The sequence below is a fragment of the Mustela putorius genome, unplaced genomic scaffold, assembly GCF_011764305.1.
Source record: "Mustela putorius furo isolate JIRA1106 unplaced genomic scaffold, ASM1176430v1.1 tig00003942_pilon_pilon_pilon, whole genome shotgun sequence".
In the NCBI taxonomy this organism is placed as follows: Eukaryota; Metazoa; Chordata; class Mammalia; order Carnivora; family Mustelidae; genus Mustela; species Mustela putorius.
Window position 1 is genome coordinate 21,013,558 of NW_025422087.1, and position 15,394 is coordinate 21,028,951.

At 40.9% G+C, this 15,394-nt stretch overlaps 1 protein-coding gene across 7 annotated transcripts in view; it reads left to right on the forward strand.

The window, feature by feature from the left end:
- SOAT1 (sterol O-acyltransferase 1) overlaps positions 1 to 15,394 on the forward strand; it is a 74,655-nt gene that overhangs the window by 54,803 nt on the left and 4,458 nt on the right. For all 7 annotated transcript variants that reach the window (XM_045069560.1, XM_045069563.1, XM_045069559.1 and 4 more), the window contains 9 exons: positions 965 to 1,024; positions 5,083 to 5,190; positions 6,757 to 7,039; positions 7,802 to 7,880; positions 8,387 to 8,468; positions 8,778 to 8,823; positions 10,735 to 10,864; positions 12,500 to 12,597; positions 14,096 to 14,194. In XM_045069560.1, coding sequence (XP_044925495.1) covers positions 965 to 1,024; positions 5,083 to 5,190; positions 6,757 to 7,039; positions 7,802 to 7,880; positions 8,387 to 8,468; positions 8,778 to 8,823; positions 10,735 to 10,864; positions 12,500 to 12,597; positions 14,096 to 14,194 — 985 coding nt within the window. The remainder of the gene's footprint in view (positions 1 to 964; positions 1,025 to 5,082; positions 5,191 to 6,756; positions 7,040 to 7,801; positions 7,881 to 8,386; positions 8,469 to 8,777; positions 8,824 to 10,734; positions 10,865 to 12,499; positions 12,598 to 14,095; positions 14,195 to 15,394) is intronic.

Consider the following 15,394-nt stretch of genomic DNA (forward strand, 5'->3'; position numbering starts at 1 on the left):
CCTCTTTTTTTTTTTTTTTTAAAGATTTTATTTATTTATTTGACAGAGAGAGATCACAAGTAGGCAGAGAGGCAGGCAGAGAGAGAGGAAGGGAAGCAGGCTCCCTGCTGAGCAGAGAGCCCAATGCGGGGCTCGATCCCAGGACCCGGGATCACGACCTGAGCCGAAGGCAGAGGCTTAACCCACTGAGTCACCTAGGTGCCCCAAGAGCCTCTTTTTTGTACTCGATCCAGTACTTGCAGTAAAGTTCAGTGCAGTTGGTGTATATATGTTTCTGATTGGTCAGGCATCCAGAGCAGCAGAAGGAAAGCTATCAAAGGCCAGTATGTGCTAATTGCCATTCTATGCTGTCTCCAGTTTTATGCCCCAGTGGTCTCTGACAGTCTTGTTCTGGATTACAGTTTGACTACTAATAGTTGGGTGGTTGTGCAGAAAGCCCTAAAAAAGGTAATAATGCTAGATACTCACTGTGTGAGATTTTAGTAACTGGAGGCAACCTATAAGATCAGGAGGGTGTTAGGGATTGTTGGAAGTCCTTTGACATTAGGGAGGGTGAAGGTCTCATAAATTTTCGTACAGTTTCAGACCAGTAACAGCCTGTGAACTGGAGTATGGCTAGAGGCCTATCTCCGACCTTAGCGATGTTTAGGAGAAGGAAGAGGGGTTGCCAGTGTTTGATGCCAGGAATGTGTTTCCACAGGGGCCGGGCTGCAGTGTGCTTCTGAGCGCCGCTCTCGTGGGGTGTGCTTAATGTTTCTTCCTTCTCACCAGATCTGCATGTATCTACCTCATTGCATTTTTCAGGAGTAAATGACATGCATAGAACCCTTGATACCTGGGTCAGTGAGAAGGTGCTTTATTACATGCTGTAGTTAGTAATATATTCTTTCTCTTATGCATAGGTTTAAATGTCTTAAAATACTTGAAGTATTTATATTTTATTTTAATTTTTTGCTCTTCCTAGAGATTTCAGAGCACCTCCAGAACATGGAAAGATTTTTGTTCTAAGGCAATCTCTCTTAGAGTGAGTATTTTTAGTTGCTTTTATTGATTATAAGTTTGAATTAAAAACTACTCTGATTATTAAAATCACTGCTTAATCTTTACATGTTTAGTGAGTTTGTTCTGAATTCATGGAGATCATTAGTTTTGGTACTTCTTGTACATTTGCTGTCTTGCTCCTCTTTTGTGATTTTCTGGTTCTATATGTAGTTTCAAAGGCGGGGTTAGAGGTGAACATAGTTATCTGTCCTCTGACAAATTTCTTGAAGTTGTATACAGAGAAAACTGGTTACCCCCAAAGCTAGAACAAGTGTTTTCTAATTAGGTATACCCCTCATGAGTGTTTTGGTGTTGGTGTTTCTTGGTATATTATATATTATTATCTCTTAATGGCTAGTCAGCTTAGAAACCTGATAGTTTTCTCAGACTTACTTTAAAACCCTGATTGTGTGAATTTTTTTTTTTTTTTTTTTTTTTTTAAAGATTTTTTTTATTTATTTATTTGACAGAGAGAAATCACAAGTAGATGGAGAGGCAGGCAGAGAGAGAGAGAGGGAAGCAGGCTCCCTGCTGAGCAGAGAGCCTGATGCGGGCCTCGATCCCAGGACCCTGAGATCATGACCTGAGCCGAAGGCAGCGGCTTAACCCACTGAGCCACCCAGGCGCCCTGATTGTGTGAATTTTATAGAGAAAATTAGACAGTATAAATTACTTATGGGGCCTCATGTGTGAACGGAAAAAGATGTGCTTTGGGTAGACAATGAATATTTCTTTTGTACTGTTCTCTGAGTAGATGATTTATTTATTTATTTATTTATTTACTCAATTGTTCCTCAGAATACTGCTGCAGTTTCACCTGTGTTAGGATAGGTCATCTGAAATAGTTGGGCTGGTGAAAATTACTTTGAGTGTCTTAATGTGCTTATTTATTTGTCAGTGAGAGAGAGAGAGAGAGAGAGAGCAAGTGCAAGTGCGAGCGCACAAGCAGGCAGAGTGGCAGGCAGAGGCGCAGAGAGAAGCAGACTCTGCTGAGCAAGGAGCCCAATGTGGGACTCGATCCCAGGATGCTGGGATCATTACCTGAGCTGAAGGCAGCAGCTTAACTGACTGAGCCACCCAGGCATCCCTTAATGCGCTTTTTAAATTTTAATTTTAATTTTTATTTATTGTTTTTAAAAGATTTTATTTATTTGTCAGAGAGAGGGAGAGAGAGCGAGCACAGGCAGACAGAATGGCAGGCAGAGACAGAGGGAGAAGCAGGCTCCCTGCTGAGCAAGGAGCCCGATGCGGGACTCGATCCCAGGACGCCAGATCATGACCTGAGCCGAAGGCAACTGCTTAACCAACGGAACCACCCAGGCGTCCTGTAATGTGCTTTTTAAAAAACAACATCTTACACTTACCACAGTTTACTTTCTGTACACCACCTTGATCTATTTGATGAGAAGGCCATATATCTAGGGGAAGATAAATTATTTTGAACATTAGAAGATTGTAATGATAGAATTGTACTATATGAAAAAAAGAGCACTTTAAAAAACAAAAAAGTTACTTATTTACAGATAGTCAGACAGCAGGAACATGGAGTATTGGGAGAAGCAGGCTCCCTGCTGAACAGGGAACCCATGGTTGGGCCTTAGTCCCAGGACCCTCTAACCATGACCTGAGCTAAAGACAGATGCTCAAACGATTGAGCCACCTGGGTGCCCCTACAGTGTACTTCAATTACAAAGCTTTTTATTTTTTTATTTTTTGTTTTTTGAAGATTTTATTTATTTATTTAAGAAAGAGAATGAGGGCATGCAAGCATGAGAGGAGGAAGGTCAGAGAGAGAAGCCGACCCCCTGCTGAGCAGGGAGCCTGATGTGGGACTTGATCCCAGGACTCCAGGATCATGACCTGAGCTGAAGGCAGTTGCTCAACCAGTTGAGCTACCCCGGAACCCCTAAAGTATACTTTAATTACAAAGTTTTTTTTTTTTTTTTTTAAGATTTTATTTGTTTATTTGACAGACAGAGATCACAAGTAGGCAGACAGGCAGGCAGAGAGGGAAGCAGGCTCCCTGCTGAGCAGAGAGCCCAATGTGGGACTCGATCCCAGGACCCTGAGATCATGACCCGAGCCTAAGGCAGCAGCCCAACCCACTGAGCCACCCAGGCGCCCCAAAGTTTTTTTTTATTGTTGTTGTTGTTGTTTTTAAGATTTTATTTATTTATTTGACAGATCACAAGTAGGCAGAGAGGCGGGGTGAGGGGGTTGTGGAGAAGTAGGCTCCCCACTGAGCAGAGAGCCCAATGAGGGACTTTATCCCATGACCTGGGACCTGAGCCGAAGGCAGCGGCTTAACCAACTGAGCCACCCAGGCGCCCCTATAAAGCTTTTTAAAAGAGATTTTATTTATTTTGGAGAGAAGGAATGCGTGCACATGCAGCAGTTGGGAGAGGGGTAGACGCAGCAGGGAAGCAGAGTCCCTGCTAAGCACAAAGCCCTGCCAGTGCCCTGCTGAAAGAAAGGCTAAAAAGAACAATACCACCTCACACTAGTTAGAATGGCTAAAATTAACAAGACAGGGAATAACAGGTGTTGGTGAGGATATGGAGAAAGGGGAACCCTCTTAACACTGTTGGTGGGAATGAAGATGGTGCAGCCACTCTGGAAAACAGTATGGAGGTTCCTTAAAAAGTTAAAAAATAAAGCTACCCTACAACCAGGAATTGTACTCTTGGATATCTGCCCCAAAGATATAGATGTAGTGAAAAGAAGGGGCACATGCACCCCAGTGTTCATAGCAGCAGTGTCCACAATAGCCACACTGTGGAAGCAGCCGAGATGTCCTTCAACAGATGAATTGGTAATGATGTGGTTCATACATACAATGGAGTATTACTCAGGCATCAGAAAGGATGAATACCTAACTTTTGCATCAACATGGATGTAACTGGAGGAGAGTTTCAGTCATATGTGGGATATAAGAAATAGGGCAGAGGACAGAAGGGAGGAAAAACTGAATGGGAAGAAGTCAGAGAGGGAGAAAAAACCATGACAGAATCTTGACTCCAGGAAACAAACTGGAAAGGGAAGTGGGTGGGGGCTGGGGTAACTGGGTGATGAACTTTAAGGAGGGCGCATGATGGAACACTGGGTGTTACATACAACTAATGAATCATTGAACACTACATTAAAAACGAATGATGTACTTGCTATATGTTGGCTAATTGAATTTAAATTAAACAGAAAATATTTTAAAAAGGCTAAATCATGACCTGAGCTGAAACTCAGAGTTGGATGGATGCGTAACCAACTGAGCCATCTGGGCACCCCCTCAAAACATTTTTTTAACCAGGGAAGTAAAACACATATTTTATGGCTCAGGTTGATTTTTACTGGAATTTGAAGATCCTTAATCCAGGGTAATCTAAAATATTTTTGAAAAGTTAATGTAGATATGAGCACACATCTTCGCAAAAACAAGGCTAAAAAATTTGTTTTAGTGAAATACAAGAAATTACCTCTCGAAGAAAATGTCATCTGGAAAGTCACTGCTCTATTTTGGAAATAGCCCTGTTTTAATCAAATAAAAAGATAGGTGAGGATAGAAAATAACGATATTTGTAAATGGTTAAGTTTATAGACATGTAGGGTAGTAGTTGGATTATAGAATAGCACTTAATAGTAGTTAGGTATAGGGAGTGGAATGTAATAGGATTAAAGACAAACACTTGTTAACATTTGGAATAGCTTTTGCGTTTCCTGTTTTGCCTACCTGAGAAGCACTCACTTTCGGCAGGTTTTCAAAAATGCTCCCATTTGCTTAAGTGTTTGATACCCATACTGTTCTCTCAGGGTAGTATCATTTTATTGGAAAGAGCCTTACCCTAAGCTTTCACATTCAGTTTTTACCGTGGTCGTGGCATTTATGGTCTGTGCTTCACGTTTCATATTCTGTCATTCCTCTTGGAGATGTTTAGTCATGATTACTATTTGAGGGTGGGTTAAGAATTTGCTGAACTGCCTTAAAGACTTTAATGTATGGTGCTTTAAAATGAAATATAATTTCATTTGTTCGAACTGTATTTACAGTGAGCTGTTTGAGGTGGACCACATCAGAACAATCTATCACATGTTTATTGCCCTCCTCATTCTGTTCATCCTCAGCACACTTGTTGTAGATTACATTGATGAAGGAAGGTAAGACCAGAAAAAAGACGTTTGGCTAGTTGATGCTGCATGGGGTGTTGGGAGTTTTCATGGTATTATTTAAATTTTGGTAAATTTTGGTGTTTCGGGTGAATTTGCTTCAGAAAATCGCAAAGCAGCTGATTGGAGGGTGAGATTCTTTTCTCCCAAAAGGACAACTAAAAGGAATATTAGAAGTTTTATTACTTTTATTTATTTAATTTTTTACCTTTATTTTTAAAATGGTCTATTTTAGGAGTCCATAATTGGTAGTTTCTAGGTAATTTTCCAGATGGGAGAATTTTGTATATATGATTTAAAAATTTTCTCACTGTGGTATGCATTTCAGGTTATTATAAAAAATAAGTAGCTTATTAGAATTTAATGTTTGAAAACCTTTTCTTTTTTTTTTTTTTTTAAGATTTTATTTATTTGACAGATCACAAGTAGGCAGAGAGGCAGGCAGAGAGAGAGAGGAGGAAGCAGGCTCCCTGCTGAGCAGAAAGCCCGATGCGGGGCTCGATCCCAGGACCCTGAGACCATGACCTGAGCAGAAAGCAGAGGCTTTAACCCACTGAGCCACCCAGGCACCCGAAAACCTTTTCTTTTAAAGATTTATTTTTTAGTGAGAGAGTGCATAAGCTTTTGTGCATGAGTGGGGGTGGGGGCAGAGGGTGGGGTGGGGAAGAGAGAGGGCAGTGGGGAGGAGTCTGAAGCAGACTGCAGATTGTAGGTGGAGCCTGACTCAGGGCTCCATCCCAGGACTTGGAGATCATGACCTGTTCTGAAACAGTCAGACACCCAACTGATTGGGCCACTTAGGTGCCCTGAAAAACTTTTCTTTTTAATATAAAAGTGAAATAAAACTTTAAAAATGACAGTGTGGTCATCATCCACCAAATTACGTACATTATTAGAAAATTATATTTTGAGGTAATGGTATAATAGTGTATTAATAGATTTTTGAATTCTTATTTCTGAAAAATCATCTTTTTTTTTTTTTTTTAAAGATTTTATTTATTTATTTGACAGAGAGCGCGAGCACAAGTAGACAGAGAGGCAGGCAGAGAGAGAGGAAGGGAAGCAGGCTACTGGCTGAGCAGAGAGCCTGATGTGGGGCTGGATCCCAGGACGCTGGGATCATGACCTGAGCCGAAGGCAGAGGCTTTAACCCACTGAGCCGCCCAGGCGCTCCCTGAAAAATCATCTTTTGAACATAGGTGATTGCTGTTTGAATACTTTTATGTATTAAATTACTTAGAGTTTAAAATTTATTAATGATAGACTCTAATCATGGCTTGAAGTTTTATTATTTTAGGTCATCTTGGGTATCTTATGTTCAAATACTATATTACTTTAGGACTTTTAGAATATTTATTGTTGGGTTATATTGTGAAGCAGAGGCTTAGAAGCACCTTTTCTTCTCATACAACTTTACCCTCTTGACCACAATGGATTAATGTTGTTGTATTTTCTAAGTTTGAGAGTTCTAGGTGTAAAAGTTTTGAGTTCTGTGAGTCAGTTAGTGCATATTGAAAATTTACTTTTGTGCTCTTTCTCTGTGCTTTTTCTCTCCAGGCTGGTGCTCGAGTTCAGTCTCCTGTCTTACGCTTTTGGCAAACTTCCTATTGCTATGTGGACATGGTGTACTATGTTCTTGAGTACACTTGGTGTTCCCTATTTCCTCTTTCAACGTTGGGCCAGAGATTATAGCAGGAGTACTCACCCACTGGTCCATTCTCTCTTCCATTGCTTCCTTTTCATGGTCTTCCAGATTGGCGTTCTAGGTTTGGGACCAACGTATGTTGTATTGGCATATACGCTACCACCAGCTTCCCGGTGCATTGTTATACTTGAACAGGTAAGGTTTTGAGGATTGCCCGATGCAATGCTATGTTTTGTCAAAATAATAATACTGGTATTCTTTTACTTTCAATTGTATTAGTTGGGTCAGTTTTCCTGTTAGTTCTTCATGCTAGTATTTATAAAATTAAAGTTTTAAACTAGATCATCTCATGTCTTAAAATTCATACTAGCTTCAGTGTTCTTTGATTCTTGGTAATGAAATTATATTGAGCTGTTTAGGACGAATTCAGATTTTATTCTTGAACACTTTGTAGAAGTCACTTATTTTTATTTATTTTGTAGAAGTCATTTAAATGATAAAGTTGTTTTGTAATTAAAAACTCTGCCTTTAAAAAAAATTAAAAAAAAACTCTGCCTTTGAGGTTATCAGATTCATTGTTCTGTCATATAAACTGTTGCTGTCTGAATAAAGGATTTATTTTGTTTATACACCCTTCGGAATTTTTGGACTTAAATTGGCTGTCTGTTATGCTCTGAAGGACTGTTTCAGGAGACTGTCTTTGATCAGGCTTTTAATTTCTTACTGTAATATAACTATAATAGATAATGCTGTTAGATGTAAAATAATTTGAGTAATAACTTGTCCGTCTTTACACTTTGTTTTTCATTTGCTTTATTCCATAAACATGAATTCGAGTTGGTGTATGCAAAATTAGGAAGTTCTTCATATGATTTAGTGCTGTTCTGGGGTTGCTTATAGGAGACAAGACAGTGGCAGAAAAGTTCATCTTTTTTCCCCTCTCCCCTCCTTTTGTAGATTCGTTTCGTAATGAAAGCCCATTCATTTGTCAGAGAGAATGTGCCTCGGGTACTAAATTCAGCTAAGGAGAAATCAGGTATGTAATTTCGTTAGGTCAAGGATTATTCAATGGAGTATTTCAAACTTTTCAGTGGGATGGCGTTTTACATTCTGTGGATGTTATGTTGGATTTTAAAGATGTAGGATCCATATTGATTTGGAAGACTATCTCACTATTTCTTCATTGTTCCCTGTTTTGACTTTGTACCTACCATTTAAAAACACTCATCACCGGAGTGTTAAACTTTACCTTACTTTTATAGAGTGTTAATAGACTCATTACCTCCATGTGTGCTTACTCTTTGAATTGCTGCTTCAAACTCTAGAAGGTATTTTGAGTCACAGAAATAGCTTAGTTTAGAGGAATTGGCAATACTGAATCAATATAAAGGTAAGAAGTCACTCTGGGAGATAAGAAATGCTACGAGCTAAGAGAAGTCATTTTTTTACTCTTCCCTATTATATGCTTGCTTATTTCTCCCTTTTAGTTTTGCTGGGAAAAACTGAAGAGTGTCTGATCTAACCAGAGTTTTCCTTTTCCAGAGACGATTCCAATACCCACAGTCAACCAGTACCTATATTTCCTGTTTGCACCTACCCTCATCTACCGTGACAACTATCCCAGGTATCCGTTCTGTGAACCAGAAATGTGTTGAGCAGCAGAAGTGTAGCATGAATGAGGTGGGATAGGTAGGCAGGGGGCCAGTTCATGTAGGGTTACAACGAATGTAAAATGAGTTTTAACTTTCTTGCTGGCTTGGGAAAGCCCTAGATGGTGATTCTAGCAGTCCAGTTTGATTATGGTAATTCTTGACAGAATTATACAGGCATTCCACGTGGGAAAAATGACGTGTTCTCTGTGGAGAAAACATTACGAGGATCTTATTAAAATACAACTTACTTTATTTAGAAAACTTATTTTGTTTCTTTTTAGGACTCCCACTGTAAGATGGGGTTATGTTGCTATGCAGTTTTTACAGGTGAGTTTTTTTCTTTATAAGTTTTGTAGATTAGTGGGGCATGTGTTAGGGTCCGTGATCAAAGGAACGAGACTGATACAAAGCAAAGGTCAAGCAAAACTTGATTTCGAGCCAAGCATCAAGAATCAAACTGACCGGTCAGGGCTCTCTTTAAGAGATAAGGAAAAGACAAGAGATAAGGAAAAGACCATGACGATGATCCCAACAAGGTCACTCCCAAGAAGAGGCCATTCTGGACAAGACCACTTCCCAGGGACGAGGCTGCTCCCGAGGACGAAGAGGCAACGATGACAGCGACGATGACAAGGAGGACAACCTGGATGACAGAGACTCTGCTCCCCACGATGCCACTCTGACAAGGCTGCCACCCAGAGGAAGCCACCACTGCGGACAAAGCCGCTCGTGGCTTGGGGTGGTGAGGCATTTTGCGGTGAGGCTGCTGGCTGTTAGGGGCTGTTGGCATCTCCGGGCTGTTGGCATCTCAGGGCTGCTGGCGTCTCGGGACCGTCATCAGCGCAACTGTTGGAGGCTGCAGGCAGCCGCTCCGGGCCACCGGAGGCGGGACCACCAGAGACTGTCAGCGCAGGGACTGCTGGCAGCGGTTATAGCTCTTACAAGAGCTGTTACAGCTCCTCCACTCTGCTGACTCTTCCACTCCACTGATTCTTCCTTCTGCTCCCGTCACAGCTCTCCTCTTCCCCTGCTAGCCTCGCACAGCAAACTTTATGCGCACAGCAAACTTTATGCGCACAGCAAACTTTATGCGCACAGCAAACTATATGCGGTTGGTTGAGCCCCACCCCTATACGGGTGGTCAATAGGCTCTCAATTCACCCTAGTGGATATACACATGCCGCACCGATTGGACATCTCCACCTGACCTGCCCCATCCCTACAAGCGGGGTCCAAGTTCCTCTGGGAGGGGCAAGCCCTTACACATGGAGATTCAAATTTATAATAATAATTTATTTAGAGTGTTGGTAAATTCATGTCTACTGGGAACTTTAGACCTCTTTCTGAAGTCTTTCAAACTCTTTACCAGTCCAGTAGATGGTGTTTGTCTTGCCAAAGTCAAAAGCAATAAAAGAGTTTAAATGCTTTCCGTTTGGTTACTTTAGTAAGCACCTACGTTAATTTCCCCCCACTCTTTACTTTTTTTTTAAAGATTGTATTTATTTGACACAGAGATCACAAGTAGGCAGAGAGGCAGGCAGAGAGAGAGAGGGAAGCAGGCTCCCTGCTGAGCAGAGAGCCTGATGTGGGGCTCCATCCCAGGACCCTGAGACCAGGACCTGAGCCGAAGGCAGAGGCCTAACCCACTGAGCCACCCAGGCGCCCCTCCTTACGGTTTTTTATTTTGGGATATATTGTGGGTATGTTGTGACAGCTTCCCCATTGCCACCCCTGCCCTTCTCTATCAGAATCATAAGTCCCAGGAGATCCATTTTAAACTTTCTTTCTTTTTTTTTTTAAAGATTATTTATTTATTTGACAGATAGAGATCCCAAGTAGGCAGAGAGGCAGGCAGAGAGAGAGAGAGAGAGGAGGAAGCAGCCTCTCCGCTGAGCAGAGAGCCTGACATGGGGGCTCGATCCCAGGACCCCAGGATCATGACCCAAGCCGAAGGCAGAGGCTTTAACCCACTGAGCCACCCAGGTGCCCCGCCCATTTTAAACTCTTAATCTCAATCGAACACCCATGTGGTAAAGGGTTGGGAGAAAAGGTTATGACAGAAACTAGCTGTGTAACATCTCTGAAGGATTGCAGTCTGGCAGTCTTCCATACTTAAGAACATACATATGAACATTAGTCTAAGGGTCACATATCTATCTTCCTTTGAAGGAAAAACAATCACTGTCTTTCCTTATATCAATCCATCAGTATTATAACTATATCTCTGTTATATTCCAGGTTTTTGGTTGCTTTTTTTATGTGTACTACATCTTTGAAAGGCTCTGCGCCCCCTTGTTTCGGAATATCAAACAGGAGCCCTTCAGCGCTCGTGTTCTGGTCCTGTGTGTATTTAACTCCATCTTGCCAGGTAACATGGGTACTGGTTAACATGGCCATTCATGAAGTTGTGAGGAAAAAAAGCTGTTGCACAGGCACACCTTTGACTTTCCTGGTTTTTGCTCGGAAGTTATCTCTGCATCTGTCCTCATCTCGACTTCTTTCCGTCTGTTTTCATAAGTGAGTATACTTCCAGGTTCAGCCCAGTCTTTCTCTTTGTCTTCTGACTTATTCAAGTTTTGCTTTCTGTGGCTGTGGGTAGTCCGTATTTATGCCTGATCTTCCTGTTCAGTCTTCAGTCCATTGTAATTTTGCTACTAATCCAACCAGGATGCTGATGGCCTTGACTGAAGTCTCTCCGGATTCTAAATCTGGTAGATGGTTTAGCCCTTACTTCGTTTCATCTCCATGAAGCACTGTTTGGATCCACGGTGTGAAATTTCTTTCTTGCTACTCATTCTCATTCTCCTTTCTTTCTGGCCATTGCTCAGTCTCTTGATTCATATTTTTTTTCTAGGGATACATGAGTACCTATCACGTGCCAGGGGTTGAGGACCTAGCAGTGAAGAGGACATAACATGCTCTTTACTCTGAAAGCTTGCCGTCTAATTGCATTTACAGTTTCCTTAGTTTCCTTTACTTACTCTCTTTTCTCTACCTGTCAGATGTTTGTCATGTTTTCTATTACCTTCTTTCTTCCTTAACCTCCATCCCAGACTCTTTAGGTAACCCTTCCTGATTGCCCCCCCTCAAATTGACTCCAATAAATTATTTTATCTGTCCCTTTAACAGAATTTGTATTAAATACATATCTTCTTCACTAGGCTACAAATTCCTTGATCAGGGATTGTGTTTGTTTTAACAATGAGCTAGTCTTTCCCATATAGTCTAATGCATAAGAGATGGGCATAAAAATGGCTCTTTTGCAATGTAGTGTGTAGTAAGTAAGATAAGCAAAGTGCTAATGAACTTTGTATCATATTGGACATGACATTTAATATTGGGTATTGAGAAGTAGGTGTTTGGCAGAGAAGTAGTGGAAACGTGCTTCTAGGTGGTGGATGGAAGCAAAGGCATGGAGTATTTCAGAATGGCATGGAGTATTTCAGAATGGCAGAAGTCCAGGTATGGACGATGTTTACAACACTGGGAATAGAGTCAGAGATAAGGTAACCTTGTCACTGGACATTTGGAGGCTGTCTTGTGCATTATAGGATATTTAGCAATATCCTTCCTCTAAAAACTAGATACCAGTAGTACGACCCTTACCCCTTGAATTGTGACAACGAAAAGTGTCTGCAGAATTGTCAGATGTTCTCTAGGGGGCAAAATCTCCCACAGTTCTCAGCACCTCGTTTAGAGGAATGCATGAGGGTCATATGTTAAAGGGCTTTGGGTACCACATTAAGCCATATATCCAGGCATTTCTATTAAAAACAGGCTGGGTCATTTGTTACCTATAAACCCACTTGGCAGGAATTTAATGCTTTCTAAAATGAAAAAACTTTCCAAAAGAACATGGTGTCATTTCTTGACTTGGTAAGCTAGAACAGTAACTTTTATTTTACAGAATAATACTAGCTCTTAGGAACATCATGACATAAAATTAACTGCTTTGCGTGAACTATTTGGAAAAGACTCTTAATATCGTTAATCTTATTTTTAGGTGTGCTGGTACTGTTCCTCACGTTTTTTGCCTTTTTACACTGTTGGCTAAATGCCTTTGCTGAGATGTTACGCTTTGGTGACAGGATGTTTTATAAGGTAAATACTTGGACTCCTTTCTTTTCACACTTTATTTGTGCACTTACATTCTCATTGTTGAGTATTGGAAAATCGTTGGCTACTAGCTTTTTAGCATAAACATTGTGAAGTTCTTTTTCCATAAGTTTTACCAATATTAATTCTGAGATTCTGATGTTGATATACTTAGCACAGACTCACAGCCTTATCTTCTACCCTAATATCTGTTCTTTCTCTCTCTCTTTTTTAAAGATTTTATTTATTTATTTGACAGAGATCACAAGTAGGCAGAGAGGCAGACAGAGAGAGGAAGGGAAGCAGGCTCCCTGCTGAGCAGAGAGCCGGACATGGGGCTCAATCCCAGCTGGGATCATGACCTGAGCCGAAGGCAGAGGCTTTAACCCACTGAGCCACCCAGGCGCCCCTAATATCTGTTCTCTTAAAAAAGCATATGGTTAAAAAAAAAAAAAAGCATATGGTTTCTGTTGGATCCTGTATTGGTGGGAAGGTGTGTGTTCAGAGGGCATCATGAGATTTTGCAGATCATTCTTTTGAAATTGACTGTCTGGTGCTGTAGGAGTGATCTTAGCAAATTATTTAAGACTGTTGAATAGTTCATAAAGGAAATAACTTTTCCCTCCTTTTTTTTGAAGACATTAATTATACTTAAATAGTATTCTCACACAGTTGGAATTAAGCTCTAGATGAACCGGGGTGTTCATAGTGTTCTGCAATGCTGCGTAAAACCCTCTAGGGTTTTGTTTGTTTGTGGTGGTTCTGGTAATACCCAGAGCCTTGCACTCCTTCCTCCGAGAAATGGGGGTGTGGGTTGCAACATCTGTCTGATTCCATGGGTCTGATACTAAGATAAGGAGTGATATGTTACAGGTAACCATTGTCTCACTCCTTGTACAATGTAAATTTTGTCATTTATGGTACCAGTGGGGCAGTTCTTAGAATGCTCTCCCTATGTTTTAGCAGCGTAAGGGGATATACTGATCACTATTTAGGTGAACCTTAGATTTAATGATTCTCTATGTTCTGTATCTTCCGTCATAACTTTTTTTTTTTTTTTTTTTTTTAAAGATTTTATTTATTTATTTGACAGAGAGAAATCACAAGTAGTCAGAGAGGCAGGCAGAGAGAGAGAGAGGGAAGCAGGCTCTCTGCTGAGCAGAGAGCCCGATGCGGGACTCGATCCCAGGACCCTGAGATCATGACCTGAGCCGAAGGCAGCGGCTTAACCCACTGAGCCACCCAGGCGCCCCCCGTCATAACTTTTTTGATAATGGGACAAAGTGAAGTTAGGGACTTCATCATATATGGAACTAAAATTCATATATTGAGCACTAATAACCAAAATGTCTTTTAAGATTTTTCTGACATCAGTGTATAGACTAACAAATTGTCATAACACATTCTGGATATTATTTTGTGTGTGTATGTTCTTTAGGAATATTCAGGGGGTTTTGCTTTGTTGTGTGTGTGTAGTTCTAAATCTTTGCTTTTTTTTCCTCAGGATTGGTGGAACTCCACATCATATGCTAACTATTACAGGACCTGGAACGTTGTGGTTCATGACTGGTTGTATTACTATGCTTACAAGGACTTTCTCTGGGTTAGTGGCAAGATACATTTGATGTGAAAGAAATAAAGATCCTTTTCCAGAAAGTTTTTTTTTTTTTTATTTTTTAAGATTTTTCTTATTTATTTATTTGACAGAGAGAGATCACAAGTAGGCAGAGAGACAGGCAGAGAGAGAGAGAGGAGGAAGCAGGCTCCTCGCTGAGCAGAGAGCCTGATGTGGGACTCGATCCCAGGTCTCTAGGATCATGACCTGAGCTGAAGGCCGTGGCTTAACCCACTGAGCCACCCAGGCGCCCTTACTTATTTATTTGATAGAAATCACAAGTAGGCAGAGAGAGTGGGAGGAAGCAGGCTCCCTGCGATGTGGGGCTTGATCCCAGGACCCTGGGATCACGACCTGAGCCGAAGGCAGAGGCTTTAACCCACTGAGCCACTTAGGCGCTCCTCCAGAAAGTATTATTCTGCAGCTAGAAGTGGTCTTCATTTCTCTGTGGGCCATTTAGACAGCTGACGCTTTGGACAGTACTGCTTAGAGACCAGTATGAACAGTGATGAGATCTAATACCACAGTTGTGCTCTGGATTTATTTTACACAATTATGAAGTAAGAATGCATGGAGGCATCTAGAGAAGGTGAAATGATCTATTAGTAACAGATCATTTCTTACGAATCTCATTGCTAGTAAATAATCTCTGTCTAGCTGTGTGTGTGTGTGTGTGTGTGTGTGTGTGTGTGTGTGTGTGTTTCTCTGCTAAAGTAGGGAACTACTTAGTTTGGATTTATGTGTCTCCATTGGTGATACGTGTCTTTGAGATATTCTTTAGAACGGAATGTTACGTAGACTGATGACTGTCATGATTGATGATCCCTGGTATCTCTGGATTGCGGGTTTTGGTTATTAAGTCACTATTTAGCTAAGTGATGCATGACATGGTGCAGACAGTGCTGTCGTCAAGCGTTCTTTCATTCATAAATGTGGTGTCACTTAAAGGTCTGTAGTGCAGATGGAGAGGATGTGTGCCTTTTCTACCATACCGTGTTACTCTAAAGGTTGAGATTTGATGTGTCCATTTATATATGAAAACTATGTTTTGTCTACTGTAATGATTTACAAATACAGGTTACAGGTAGGTTTTTAAAAATATGCCCAATTTTTCCAACATGAATGGTTTTGACAGTGCCTCATTTTAGTATAATAAGGATTTTAAGCGTAGATTTTTTTGGTAATTAT